General features: G+C 50.9%; 6 protein-coding genes across 6 annotated transcripts; 1 reads left to right on the top strand and 5 right to left on the bottom strand.

The window, feature by feature from the left end:
• Positions 1-2,027: 2,027 nt before the first annotated feature.
• DQ04_01591110 (hypothetical protein) lies at positions 2,028-2,387 on the top strand (the record flags this gene model as incomplete). The annotated part of the gene is made up of 1 exon (XM_009310903.1): positions 2,028-2,387. The coding sequence occupies one exon, from the start codon at positions 2,028-2,030 to the stop codon at positions 2,385-2,387; it is 360 nt and encodes a 119-aa protein (XP_009309178.1).
• A 1,796-nt stretch (positions 2,388-4,183) lies between these two features.
• On the bottom strand, positions 4,184-4,651 carry DQ04_01591100 (hypothetical protein; the record flags this gene model as incomplete). The annotated part of the gene is made up of 1 exon (XM_009310902.1): positions 4,184-4,651. One exon carries the CDS (start codon positions 4,649-4,651, stop codon positions 4,184-4,186), a length of 468 nt encoding a protein of 155 aa, XP_009309177.1.
• A 133-nt stretch (positions 4,652-4,784) lies between these two features.
• DQ04_01591090 (hypothetical protein) lies at positions 4,785-5,771 on the bottom strand (the record flags this gene model as incomplete). Its single annotated transcript, XM_009310901.1, has 1 exon — positions 4,785-5,771. One exon carries the CDS (start codon positions 5,769-5,771, stop codon positions 4,785-4,787), a length of 987 nt encoding a protein of 328 aa, XP_009309176.1.
• Positions 5,772-6,527: 756 nt separating this feature from the next.
• On the bottom strand, positions 6,528-10,226 carry DQ04_01591080 (protein kinase; the record flags this gene model as incomplete). Its single annotated transcript, XM_009310900.1, has 1 exon — positions 6,528-10,226. The coding sequence occupies one exon, from the start codon at positions 10,224-10,226 to the stop codon at positions 6,528-6,530; it is 3,699 nt and encodes a 1,232-aa protein (XP_009309175.1).
• Positions 10,227-10,665: 439 nt separating this feature from the next.
• On the bottom strand, positions 10,666-11,922 carry DQ04_01591070 (putative lipoic acid synthetase, mitochondrial precursor; the record flags this gene model as incomplete). Its single annotated transcript, XM_009310899.1, has 1 exon — positions 10,666-11,922. The coding sequence occupies one exon, from the start codon at positions 11,920-11,922 to the stop codon at positions 10,666-10,668; it is 1,257 nt and encodes a 418-aa protein (XP_009309174.1).
• A 418-nt stretch (positions 11,923-12,340) lies between these two features.
• DQ04_01591060 (calcyphosin) lies at positions 12,341-13,603 on the bottom strand (the record flags this gene model as incomplete). The annotated part of the gene is made up of 1 exon (XM_009310898.1): positions 12,341-13,603. One exon carries the CDS (start codon positions 13,601-13,603, stop codon positions 12,341-12,343), a length of 1,263 nt encoding a protein of 420 aa, XP_009309173.1.
• Between the last annotated feature and the right edge of the window lie 270 nt (positions 13,604-13,873).

The raw sequence follows: 13,873 nt of genomic DNA, 5'->3' as shown, positions 1-13,873 counted from the left end.
AGCGTCGAAGTCGCTTGAGATGATCGAGGCTCATCCGCTGCTCCAGCAACCACAGCGCGCGTTGCCGCCTTTGTCTTGCCGCTGCTGCAGCCGTGAGTCGTTTCCATACAAATGGGGCATCACTGAATTTCGAGTCGCAGAAAGACAAAAAGAGACGATTGAAAGCTGTCGACTGCGCAATAGTACGCCGCGTTTCGCCTACAAATTGGAGCCAGTTACGGTAATATCTATGCATGAGTTGGCAGCGCTTGGCCCGGGCGAGGGCTCCCCCCAACCCGTTTGATAAACTTTCTGCACTGTTCTGCGTCAGACAACCTATGAAAAGACCCTTTGCACGCCTCTCCAATGTACACAGGTCCAAGTGCTGCTCCAACACCTTGTTGGTCAGTCTCTTACGACGCCAAAGCCTGAAATACCTACCTAGCAGTCGTTCCTGTTGAACAAGTGCGAGAAAGCACACCTTTCGTATGGATCGGTAACGTGAAACGCGTCGCGATCTCCATTCCAGCCACCGCCAGAGGGCGCGCCGCATCAATATTCGAGGGCAAGTGAACTGCAGGGCAGTAATTACCCTCAGTTTTTCACTTGCAAGGTATTCTGGCAGCTCCTCGCCTTGATGTGAGACGGGACGATGCAGGATTCGCTGAAACACACTATCACGCACATTTTTACTGGCAATTGTGGCCCGAATTGAGAGGAGTTGTTTGTCCAAAGAACGCAGCAAACGCATCTTCGTCACAGACTCGCCAGTACCGTTGTCTATCTGAACACATGTCACAATCCCAGTACCAAGCGGTTTTCGTGCTTCATCACAACGCGTCTTTTTTGATTGAGGTAACTCAGCAGCTGTTAGTTCGTGTTCAAGCGATCTCGCTGTGTCAATGGCGGTGTGCATTTTGACAGTGCCAAGTAGCCCGGTTGAATTTACCGCACCACTGAGCGTTGCAAACACGTAAAGCTGACTCATTGACTGGTCCGCTGCCAGTGGTACTAAAGTTGGGTGTGGAATGCTGATATCGCGCCAGCTGTACACCTGCGCCACGTCGGTGTGAAGCAAGTTGTATACAGCGAAACGTCCATCGGCACCACCAATCCAAAGCAGGCAGCGCGCCTCATCCACCACAAGACTTGACAAAGCAGCGTGACTTCTCTGCACGCTGCATAGCAACCTTCCGGATGGCAAGGCAAACATTTTTGCCACGCCATCACGGGATGCACTAACAAGTAGCCGGTCCCACACCAAGGCCAAACTCGTCACCGTCTGGTTGTGCTCACTCTTGAGCGGCCACAACAGCACACCACTCTCTGCATCCTCATCGCCGAATCCATGTATAGAAGCGAGGCGACGGCTCATTGAGGAGTCACCGGTTGCGACGAGAAGCTGCTCAAGCACAGAGTCAAAACGCGATACACGTCGTTTTTTTATCTTCTTCAGTTTTGATCCTTTTGGCGCGTTCTTTACTTTACTTGTTTCATCGTTACCACCACCGCCGCCGCCGCCACTGCTTCTTCCACGCGGTGCTTCATTTCCACGTTGAACGCTCATATAGGGTGAGTCTCCGTCTGAAGTCTCTTTGCTATCGTCATTGTCGTCGTCATCGGCATTGGCGTCCTTCTCATCCACACTGTCCTCGACTTCTGTGAAGCGAAAACGGGGCAACAATCCCGGACGCGGTGTCAGAGCCATCCTCTTGGTTTCAGTCAGCCTCCCCGATGGGGCGGGGCGCTTCATAGGGGACTCGGATCGCGCGCGTGATCCCTCGCCACGTTGAACTCCCGCACGTGCCGTCACCCCGATGGATGTCGTCCGCGTCGTTCGTGTCGTCCTCGTGGAGGGCGTGACAGACCGACGCTTTGATTGCGGCACGGTCGTCAATGACGTCGTGGCGTCGCCGCCCGCACGAGGATGTGCTTGCAGCTGCCTCGGTGACTGCTCCATCGGGGGCAGCAAACTATCCTTCCTTTTTGTCCCCTTCTTCACTGTCTTTTTCTTGCTAGTCGATTTGCCAAGTATCTGATAGTTTTCCATGAGGGACCACATCCTCAGCGACCCGTCTTCCCCACCACTGAAGGCGAACGCGCCACTCATGGTGGCTGCAAGTGCCGTGACGCCGCAAGAGTGCCCCTTGAGACGACCGAGGCATTCCAGTGTCACACCGTCCCACTTGGCGATTGTACAATCTGTTGATGCAGTGAGGAAAACCGATCCACGAGGAAATCCGACCACCTCGTCTGGTCGATGTGCAGTTGGCATGGTCACCAATAGCATAGATGTTATAGCCGCCGTATGCGCTCGTGTCTCTTGGCATTCCAGCAAGGTCACTGCATCGAACACTCGTAGCATCCCGTCGGAGAGACCGACCACGACGCGGTTACGTCCAATCTGAAGAAGCGTCGTGACAATACTGCGCACCTTCCAAGCCACGCGACCAACTACACGATCTGGTGCGGAAGCGAGGCGAACTTCAATGTCACCCTCATTTCTTGCCAACCACAGGGTGTGACGCAGCCCTTCTTCTAGCAAGATATGTGAAGATGAAGTGGAGTTGCCGTTAGTATCCATCTTCCTTCGCGAAGCATCGGCGGCAGCGCCATTGTTCCCTTCTCGCGTAAGAGTGCCGTGCGAATATTTGTTCGCCGCGGCCGATGGCGCGCCTTGGTGCACCGTGTCTGCCGCCGCTGTGCGAACAATAACGGTTGCGGCGCAGCGAAAGGTGCCGCATAGCTGCGCCTCCAGTGCCATTTCTTTGCACGCCATGACTGAATGCAGTACACACACACACACACACACACACACAGAAAGAGAGAGAAAATTACACCTAGACCTCTATGTTATTGGGCACACAAGTCCAAAACAACCCCTTCTTTTGTTTCTTCACCTTCTCAGTCCGTTTTGCCTGCCTTTACGATTTGAAAGGCGGCAAAGAACAACTATTTGCTTGCCCTCTGCTGAAGCTTTGACGAATGGGCCATTAAACGAAAGAAAAAGAAGAAAGAAAGAACGAAAGGGAAGATTGCAACAGACGAAAGCGTCCTGTAAGGCTGGGCACCTGCCACCACAGACAAAGGGCACGGTACACAACTAATGAAGAATGAAAAAGAGAGTACAACGGCATTCACGCGCCCTCTTGATTATTTCTCTCCACTTCCTCCACCCTGTAATCGGGTGTGACGGAGAAGCACAAACACACATACAACAACATTTTTTTTTTCTTCAAAAGGAGAAACATACAATATAAAAGAAGATCGTAGCGTTTTTTTATCCACGGCTAGTGGGGAAGATGGGGATGCTGTTGTTCATCTGCGGGAAAACGCGCACACACCAAAGCATAGTAGTCTTTCTGGCGAGGAAAAAAAAGATGCCCCAACGAAGAACACATCCGTTGCTGTAGCGCACAATAAATACCGAAATTGTGTTTTTTTTTTTTCGTCTTCTTGGGAGAAGTTTTCTTTTTTTTTTTTGCTGCGGAAGGGAATCCTGACTCGATGAAAGCCAAAACTAAGAAAAACAAAAACAAAAAAAAACAATGGGGCATAACAAAGTACATTTTCAGAATTATCTCCCTTCATTTCATCGGGCTTTGTGTCGTTGATGGCCGTAGTCAACGGCACAAGTAGGGAATGAGATGGGGAAGCGGCACTACGCCAGATATATAGATGTACACTTGTGTATGTGTGTGCATGAAATGCTCCATTGCGCCCAGCGCTCGGAGGGAAAAATAAGATACACTCAACTACGAATCCAAGCTACTTTTTCCTCTTTTTTTTTTCTTTTTTTGTATCCCCACCACCACACGGCTTCTCGCTATCTACTCCAGTGATGAGGAGAGGGCCAAAACGCAGGAGAAGTAGGATAATGCCCAGACAGCGCTCATGTAAACAAAGACACCTTTTTTTTTTTTTCTGAGCAAGATCAACTCGTATGAACGAAGGTATCTTTCCTTTTCAATTGGCAACTGAAGCCAAATCATGCAGTGGATGATTACTATTAAAACGTCTCAGTAGATATTTGATACGACGAAGTACCACATTGGGCGTCCACTAAAGCACGACCAATAATAAAAATAGCATATCTCTCGGTCAATCATGCCTTGAAGATAAAGTATGCGAGTTAACTACAGCTAGCGTGGCAACGCAGCGACGTGAAATCCTTCACGAAAAACGGGTATACTTTTTTTTTTTTTCACTCCACCGCAGATGTTGTTTTTCTGCCTTCATTTTCATGGTCGTCGTGGTTTACTATATCATTAGTGGGGGAGGAAACAACTTCCGAGTCCTCTAAATGGCAATGCTCGCGGAGACGTGCGTACCAGTCCTTAGACCCAACACCAGCTTCTGCTCCAATAGCAACCCAACCAGCACCACTGGTCCCACCCCCACAATTTATATTACTATCATCACCTTCACCGGCAACACCGTTGTTAGATTGGTGTGTAGCCCCCTCACATTTGCATACTTTTTCAGTATCTTTAATTTTTTCGTGTGCCACCCGTGCCCTACTACTACGAGCGCTATAAACAGGCAGCGGGCTCAACAATAAAGATGCACATTTTGGGTTACGAACAGGGGTCTTCTGAAGCACCTTGTTTGACGGGTTCTCACACTCGGCTAAAGATTCCTCACCGGTGCCGGAGGCTACAGAGGTTTCCATCAACTCAAAGAGTGGAGAAGCATCCAACAAGATGTTGTCTCGCTGTCTTAACACGGAACTGTTATTGGTATACGAGCGTGACTCAGACCGAGTGTAACATGGCGCGACAGTCTTGGTGAATCGATGAGAATTGCTATTTCCTCCTCCTCCTCNCCCCTCCTCCTCCTCCTCCTCCTCCTCCAGGTGCACTTAAGGAACAACTTTCACCAGTAGTTCCCCCTCCATTTCGTGCCGGAGTTTGTACGTGGGCTACAAAACTACCATGCACAACTAAAGGATTGTAGACTTTCCCCAGAGGAGCATCGCCTTCGCTACGAAGGCACTGCCCTGTTGAGTGCATGCTATGCAAAGAGGACGCCAGCGACTGTTGCATGTGCTTTCTTAGTACTGCTTTCGCATTTTGCAGTGTCCTGGTGTTATCAACACCACACAAGAAGGCCTGGTTTGAGCGTGGATTGCTCATCCGGCTCGCGTTCGGAGTTGAATCAACATTGCTCTGCAGATCGGTTTCGATGAACTTCGACGCGTACTGTGTGTCTATATTCCGAGATGTACTGTCATAGGAGGAATACAAAATGCGGCCATGCATCGGTCGTTTCTGGGTTTTTGTCCCCATTGAACGGCTTTTGACCCGAATTTGCCTATAATCAAAGGAATCATATCGCATAAAGGATGGGCTACTTTCCTTTTCATGTGGCTGTAACTCTTTAAGTGCCCTCCGCTGATGGTTCAAGCCACCGTCGCCAGATACCAGTGTATTTTGCCCCGCCGTCAGATCCCCAGATGCAACATTTAACTCATCAGCATTCGAAAATGTTGGTAAGTGTGCCACAAAAAGGTCCTGTGAGGCACTTGCGCTCTCGCTGGTGGTGTGTCCCATTTCTGTTGCTGGAGAGGACCCAGTTGTCGCCGGCTCGCCGCGTTCATTGACACTCACGGCCACACTTTCCCGGCGCCCCTGTTGCAGGCACGCCGGCACGGCGGGCGGCTTTGGAACTATAAAATGGCGTGTCGGGCCAGAGGTGGAGGACGACGCCTTGCTTGACTGCGTGGATGTACTCCCCTTCATCTGTGTCACATTGCTGCCGCTATACCGGTTTTTACCGTTCGATGAGCCCATGGTCCCTGTGCTCCGGAAGACGCCTACACGCACAGACTCAAGCTGCAGCTGTTTCGTTCTCGAACTCCGTGGCGCGCACGCTTGTGTGAAGCCACAAATCGCGGCACCAACTTGTGACGGGAAAGAAAGATATACGCACACACACACACACACACACACCAAATTATTGGCACTCGAAGGTGCCTCCTATACCCCTTTTGGGTCCTTTGTCACGGTGGAAAAAAAAACTAATGCAATAGACGCACGAAGAGAAGAGAATGCAAATTTGCACGGAACCACACAGAGAGCGAAGCACAAAGAAACAAAAAAAAAAAAGACAACAATGAATGCGAGATTGGGCAGAAAAAAAAAAATCAAAACTATTCTATTCAATCATTCGGAATATATTGGTTTGCTTTCTTTTTCCACTTCACTAGATCAAGTTAAGACAGTTGGGGAGGAAGTGTGACAACAAAAAAAAAAAAGAAGCGTGACTGCAGGCACGGAAGCTCGTGTAACGGAGGCACACTCAAGAGAGTGAGAAAGCATGCAGGGCGCGATTGCCATGCTTCCGCTGCCTACAGTGCTCACATTCCCTTTCTTTTCCGTCTTCCCCAATGCAATGTTTTGCTTCTCTCCCTCTCTCACTCTCTCTCTTTCCCCACTTTGCCATTCGCTCTGATTATAACCATCATATTGACGCCCAATTCTTTCTTTCTTCTTCTTCACTTCAGGAAAGAGAAAACTTAAATAAGACACACAACACACCGCGGGCGGTCATTCTGGGAGAGGAAGATATGGTTTCGCGTACTCCGGAGTATGCGTAAAAAAAGAGTGAGCCAGGGCCTCACGTGCAGTCGGCCGCTTTGAAGGATCACCGTGAAGCATCTTCTTCAGTAAGTCATACAGCCAAAGGCGTTGCTGCATCATTTCATCAAGAATAGTTTTGATCGGTTTTTGTTGCTCCACCTCCTCCTCAGAGATGTCGCCAACAGAGGCGATGGGGCTACACCCAATTGCCATTCGCTTTTCCTCGGCAGTAAGCATGCATCTCCGTACTAATTCCGCAAGCGTATGGTATTGGAAGTAGCACCGCCACTCCACTGGTTGCTTTTGTCCGTGACGGGCACGGTACTCTTCTTCACGTAAAAGTCGAAAAGATGACTGACCCTTCGTCTTCGTTTTTAGAAGAGTGGAACTACCGCTTGCTGTGCTCTCGCGCTCAGGTTCGGCATCTTCAGCGTCATAGTAATCATGTGTTAATCTCCCTTGAGCCAGCAGCGACGTGGGGAGTGGACCCAGCATCTCCTCCATAAGATACAGCTGGTGGTAGTCACAGCTGCCGGGGAGCAGTGGTAGGCCAAGCAGCAGTTCCGCAAGGAAGCAGCCTGTTGACCATACATCGATGGGTGGGCCGTAGCCAGCACCTATGATAACCTCCGGGGCGCGGTAATACCGCGACTGTACGTAGGTGTAGACACAACCACCCACGTACGCACTACTGCTAAAATCAATAAGTTTAATATGAAGTGGTGGAATGACGGAGCCTGAAGGCACCTCTCGTGGCCCGCCGTCTCCAATTCCCTCTCCGTCTGTGTTTGTCTCTCCGCGCCGAGTCTTGTCGTGAACCTTCTCCAGAGGCACCGCACGGTGCAGACGTAACGGTAACGGGGCTGGAAGTGGCACATCTATTGTATTCGACATTGAAGCCTCAAGACGGGTGCTCAGACACGGTTTCCTCACTGAAGAAGCAAGAAGCACACCAGATGCCTCTAGCGTGGCCTTCGCACCAGATCCATTGCTACCCACAGGTCCACCTGATCCGTGAATGGTGACAGTTGAAATGCACGAATCAAGGGTTAGTAGAACATTTTCAGGTTTTATATCACAATGCACTACGCGGCACTCATCGTGCAACAGTGTCAATGCTAACAAAATCTTTTTTCCAATTGTCTGAATGTAATACATAGGAAGACCTTTGAATCCACGGCTTTGGACATATTCAAATAAGTTAGCACCATACCGCTCCATGACAATGCAGTGATGACCGTAACATATCCCATGTGCGTATACTTTCGCAACATAATTGCACCGAGGGTCCACCTGAGGGGGTTCTGTCGTGTGAACTGCTGCTCCAAACCCCTCATTCTGCAAAGGTCCATGATCTTTTTGTGATGGTGTCTGTGCACCAATGCAAACCAGCATTTCAGCTTCAAGGACGGACTGCTGTTCAAACAGCGCACGACTCTTCACAACTTTGACGGCTACAAGAGACGGATGTGTCGGCATTATGGAGGGATCGCTGAAAGGTATGTACTCATGCGAGCACTGCCAATATTGAAAGTCTTCTCCTTCAATTTCCATTGGGTGCATGAAGCAGCCGTTTGCAATGCGCAAATCTTTACACAGAAAAACTTGTCCAAATGTGCCAGCACCTAAAAGATCCACAACCTCTAGCCATCCCATCAAAGTCATTCCCACGTAGACAACAAGGTCATCTGCCTCGTTATCGACTTGACGGTTAATACCGTCAATGGTGTGGACTTTACTATTCCATGAGTTCACTTGTGTAAGTACTCGGTGGTGAACCAAATTCGGCGGCTCCTCGCGTGACATTAACGGCACCGCAGCAGGCTCTGCAGAAGAGGTTTCCCCTGCTGCGACTGTCGCTGCGGCCACTGGTGTTGTTCCGGTAGCAACCTTTGAATTCAACCGTCTAGCACGCTCTGTAGCCCAAAGCTTCTTAAGTGGACTTTTTTCACGAGCTGCAACGTTACTGATACCTCCTGCTACCCCTCCAGAACACATATCCTGTTGTCGAGTCGAATCCTCCACGTGGGGTAAAAAAGGCGTCGCATCAGGTCCATAACCTCTTTCTCCAGAAGATTGCAGCTTTTGCTGCTTTATTTGTCGACGCAATTGACGGTAGGTATGGCTTGCAAAAATAGTCGTCTGGAGCACTGGGCGCCTTTCAATAAGAGCCACAATGGATGGATCCATGACCACTGTACAGCTGCGTGGACACTCATCACGCTGGCGAGACATCAAACTGTTAAGAAGGGGCGATACGACAGGGACGACCTGTTTGTTGGGGTGATGAATGCTACACCGTGTACCCAAGCTGTAGTACCCAGATGGCACCCATGTCGTTGTGAACGTAGGCGATGGGCACTGGAGAGATGTGTGAAGGGCCAAAGCATTCGAGCCATTCCTATTAGTATCCCGTTGCGATATGTTGATATTGTTGTTTATTCGTCCCTCCTGCAGGGCATGACGTTCGTAAATGGCATACATGAATCGAAGACGTTTCTTATAGCCCTGGTATTCCTGACCCTCCAACAGACTAACACTTTTATCATTATCACCATCATCGTCGTCACCACCAGCACCATAACCACAACGGTCACCGTTATCACTACAATTAACTGCGCCACATCTAGCACCAGGAATGCCACCACCACCACCTCCCCCAGCAGCAGCAGCAGCATTGACCTCTTTTTGAAAACCATTGTGCCACGCCCCTTTCTCACCCTCCCCGATTAAGTCGGCACGTTGAAGAGAGACGGCCGGTGCAGAATCCACCTTGCCGAGAACAGGGAACTTCCATGACGAAAAAGGCTGGAAAGCGGGTGTGTGGTTCTTGGAAGATGTGGTGCTCGGGCGTGAAGACGCTGGTGGGGTGACAGCGTTCTTCCCTGGCCTCTGGGATATCATTGCGTCAAGGTTGTCGTGATTTTCCAGATGAAGCGAAGAAAGAGCTTCAGAGAAAATGCGGGGGGCACATCCCAATTTCAACCCTGGTGTCTGCACGCCTCTGTCGCCTCGAACTCCGCATGGTGTATCGCCGTCGTCATGGATGTTGTTGTTTTTATCGTTATCATTCGCCATCTCCACTCCTACATCATGCATTGTTACAGTTGCATCAACAGCAGCAGCAGCAGCAGCCAGGTTGTCGACGGAGTCTTCACCACCGTTAAGGATAGTATTTCCTGTGTCGTGGTAGCTGTAACAACCACGCAGAGCGCCGATATCCAGCAGCTGCTCGAATGGGGAAGCGTAAAGCGAGGGCGGCAGCACGTAGCTTGTGGAGACGGAGGCGCCGCAGCACCCCTGCGACAGCCCCGTCGCGCGGCACCCGCGCAGACGCATAACTGAGATGTCGTCCATGGATAATGAGAGGCGATCGACAACCATGTTATCCATGTTGCGCCAATAATTTGCACCCGCACCATTGAAACTCTCCACCGGGGTCGAATTCGGCACCACAGCATTCACCGTTTCGTCAGAAAACAAGCGAACGCCACCGCAATGCACATCAGAGGACTTTGAATGGCGCACTGACGTTTCAGCTCCTTCACTGTCGCACACGAAAGTGACATGAGGTGATGTTGACTGTGCTTCTCTACGTGTAATAATGGAATCCTTCGTTGGTCGGGATGCTTTTGTCCTTTTTTCCCTATTCTCCCCGCCGTACATCACCACTCGGCACAGGGGGGAATCTTACTACGACAGGCAAGTGTTAATGGCCTCTATATACGCTTTGAACTACGCTACTCTTCTACGCCTCTGCCGCCGCCACTACCTCCCAGATACACGTGAATGCGGCACAGAGAGAACCCTGCAAAGGCCCTCTCGTTACAAGTAAGGCACACAGCACATTAGAGAAAAAAGGCAATAGGAGAAAAGAAAAAATACGAAGAGAATCCCAGAAGTAATGGTCAGCGGTGGAGATATGATAAAAACCTAGACTCCCCACACATTCGGAGACATTCATGAGCGACACAATTAACAACGCTAAGGGGGACAACAAAAAGGAAGCCCATAGCAAACAGCCCACTGAGGAGGCGCCTTACGTCGCTTCCTTCCTTTCTTTTTGAGTTTCTTCTGTGTGCTTGTTTACTCGCTACTATTCCTTTTAATTCAACCGTCCTTCTCGGCAGTCAGAGGTCACACAGGCAGCATCCGAAGCAGTAGAAGTCGCAGCAGCAGCAGCAGCAGATTCACGATTCTTCAGAATATTTTTTATATAGTATTCACCCGCTCGGTAAGAGCTACGTACCAGCGGGCCAGAGGCGCAGTACAAGAAGCCCATTGCCATCGCTTCCTTCTCCCACATCTCAAACTCCTTTGGGTGTGCGTAGCGGCTAACCTTCAGGCGTGTACGTGCCGGCTGCAGATACTGGCCGAGCGTAACCGCCGACACACCCGCATTGCGCAGGTCACGGAGGGTCTGCCGCACCTCTTCTTCCTCCTCACCGAGACCAAGCATGATGCTGCTCTTCGTGAGCATAGCGCCCTTGGTAAAGACGTTTACATGCTCTAGCACTTTGAGGGATTGACGGTATGTGGCGCGACGATCGCGCACATTGGGCGTAATGCGCTCGACGCACTCAATGTTATGCGCAAACACGCTAAGGGGTGACGAGGCAACCATCTCAGCAAGTTCAAGACTTCCGTGAAAGTCGCCCACCAGCGCTTCAAGCCGAACGTGGGGGCTCTTTTTCTTAATTGCGTTGACACAACGCACGACGTGGGACGCGCCACCGTCGGGCTGGTCGTCGCGGTCCACCATTGTCATTACGATATAGTCGACACCCATCTCCGCCACGGCGGTGGCTACCTTCTCGGGCTCCTGAGGGTCGAGTGGCGGTGGCTTGCGGCTTGTCAGAACGGAGCAGAAGCGGCAGCCGCGTGTGCAGTGCGTCCCCATCACCATGATGGTCGCTGTCGCGGTCCCCTCCTCCTCGTCACCACCCCAGCACTCGCCAATATTGGGGCACTTGGCCTCTTCGCACACTGTTGCCAGTCGCTTCTCGCGCATAGACTTCCGGATTCTGTTGAAGCGCGGCCGCTGCGACAATCCCTTTGGAACCTTAAGCTTTAGCCACGGTGGCAGCGGCTCCTCTCCGCGTTTCAGGGGACCCACTGCCGCGGCAGTTGGTGGGAGCCCTTCGGGAATATCAAGGAAATCCTCAAGTGTGTTTTTGCCTGTTGTGTCATTGGCGAGCCGCTCGCGGAACTTATCCAAGAAGATCTGCTTGTGTTTTGTGTCAGGTTTAGAGTTACCTTCCGCACTCTGTTGATGGACTCCTTGTTGTTTTTCTGTTGCAAGGCCTGTTGCAGCCACAGTAGCCACTCTGCGGCACACAAATGAGGTGGGGCGGTGAAACATTGTCTTTTCGCGTTGTGATTGCCCTTGGTACCCTTAATCACACACTCGGTTCTTTATTTGTTTTCTTTTTCACAGACTTTTTCCCAGAGAATGAATGACTCAGGCCTCTGCGGTAATAGTCTTAGGCTGCCACAAGATGAATTTCATGAGATGAAAAAGGAAAACATGATTAAAGAGCAGCGAGCCGCTCAATGGTAAGTGGGACAAAAGCCTAACTCTCTCAGAAAGTCGTTTTTATTCTTGACTACAGCACCCATTGCACATTTGTCCCTGTATATATATATATATACCTAGATATGTACATCATCATACATCCCAGCGAGGATTCGCACACACACACACACAGAGAGAGAGAAAAACAACAACAGCAACACCAGCCACAGCAAACAAAAGCGGTGACCGCAGAATCTCTACCTACCTACTCCTTATTCGGCAGAACTTCCACTTTGGCGGCATTCTTGATTCCCTGCGAAACTAAGTTGGCAAGGATGCGTTCCATCATATTCGCGTCACTGTCCTTGATATCCAAGTCATTCTTAATCTCCTCTGTCGTAATGCGGCCGTTATTGTGCACTACCCGCACGCGTCTACAGGATGTGTTCATTGACTTCCCGTTTCCACCACTAAGGTGCCACACGTTGCGCATCAGCACCTCAAATTCTTGATCACTTCCAATCTCGAATGATGCGTCCATGAAGTAGGAAAGAAATGTCTCAAACGAAATGTACGCATTACTCGGCAGTCCCCACTGTTCAGCAAACGCATTGTGAGCACAAGCTGACGTGACAGTGCCGTTCTTCACCGAGTTCATGCTGTCAACGTCAACGAGTTCCACCAGACGCTGCAGACGCACAATTCCATCGGGACACAGTTTTTTGAGCAGCTCGTACACCTTCTCCACAATGCTGTAGCGACGGTCGCGCAGTTCTCCACGCATAACCTCAACAATTTTGTCAATCGAAACTGTCCCATTATCCTTGAGATCGTAGGCGCGTACCAGCGCCGTGCATTCCGGGATGCTCGCTGTCAACCCTGCCTCTTCAAAGCCGCGCTGCGCCTCCTCCACCGTCAGCATCCCGTCCCCCGCCGTGTCGTTGCGCTGCAATGCGAGGCGCACCTCCCGCAGCACATTGCCAGGAAATGCGGACTCAGCACGCCGCGAGAGCAGCAGCTGGCGTTGAAAGCGAATAATCACACCCTTCGCCTGCGCCGTGGGACTGCTCCCAATAACAGGCGGGACGTGCTGCTCCTCCTGCCGCCTGGCATCTTCCGGCATTCTGTATGTCTCACGCATGATCGTCTTGCAACGCTCCTGGATCACCGCGTCACGTTGCGGGTCCAGGTGTGGCTGATGGGCGGGGTACGCGCGGAAGTTGTGGTCGACAATATCCACCATTGTGGCCTGATCAAACACAGGGGGAGCGGGGGCCCCTTTTGTGCCCTCCGTCATGGTGCGATACTCTGTTGTCCATATATTTGCGAGGTGCGTGGGCAGCACAGCTTTGTTGTCGTAGTATCCGGCATCAGCGCGCTCTTCACACCAGTTTCCCTGCAAGGTGCCGGTGCTGTAGCCACCGGTTAAGAGTTTTGTACCTGGAAGGTAGCCACGGTTTTTGGGCTGGTTTTGGCACCCTTCAAGCCGCTCGCTGAAGCGCTCCTTTGTGTGTTGGCCACCTATCATCACTAAGGATCACTCTTGTGTCGCGCTGGCTATTTCCCCTCTTCCTCTATGTGCGCTCCACACGGCACACGAGACACAAGACCTTTGTCGTGCCACAACACAATGTAGCGCCAGAGGAAGACAACACCGGAGTCAAGCAAAAACAAACCAAAACGAAAAAAAAAAGAAATAATTTAAAAAAAAAGACAAGCCCAGAGGAGGAGGAAAAAGGTGCATGTGCGCACGCATTTTCCTGTTAATCATTGCATTTTTTCGCATTGCGACAACGAG

The sequence above is a fragment of the Trypanosoma grayi genome (assembly GCF_000691245.1).
Source record: "Trypanosoma grayi strain ANR4 Tgr_159_V1, whole genome shotgun sequence".
Taxonomy (NCBI): Eukaryota; Euglenozoa; class Kinetoplastea; order Trypanosomatida; family Trypanosomatidae; genus Trypanosoma; species Trypanosoma grayi.
The sequence above is the reverse complement of the archived record's forward strand: the minus strand, read 5'-3'. Positions and strand labels throughout refer to the sequence as shown.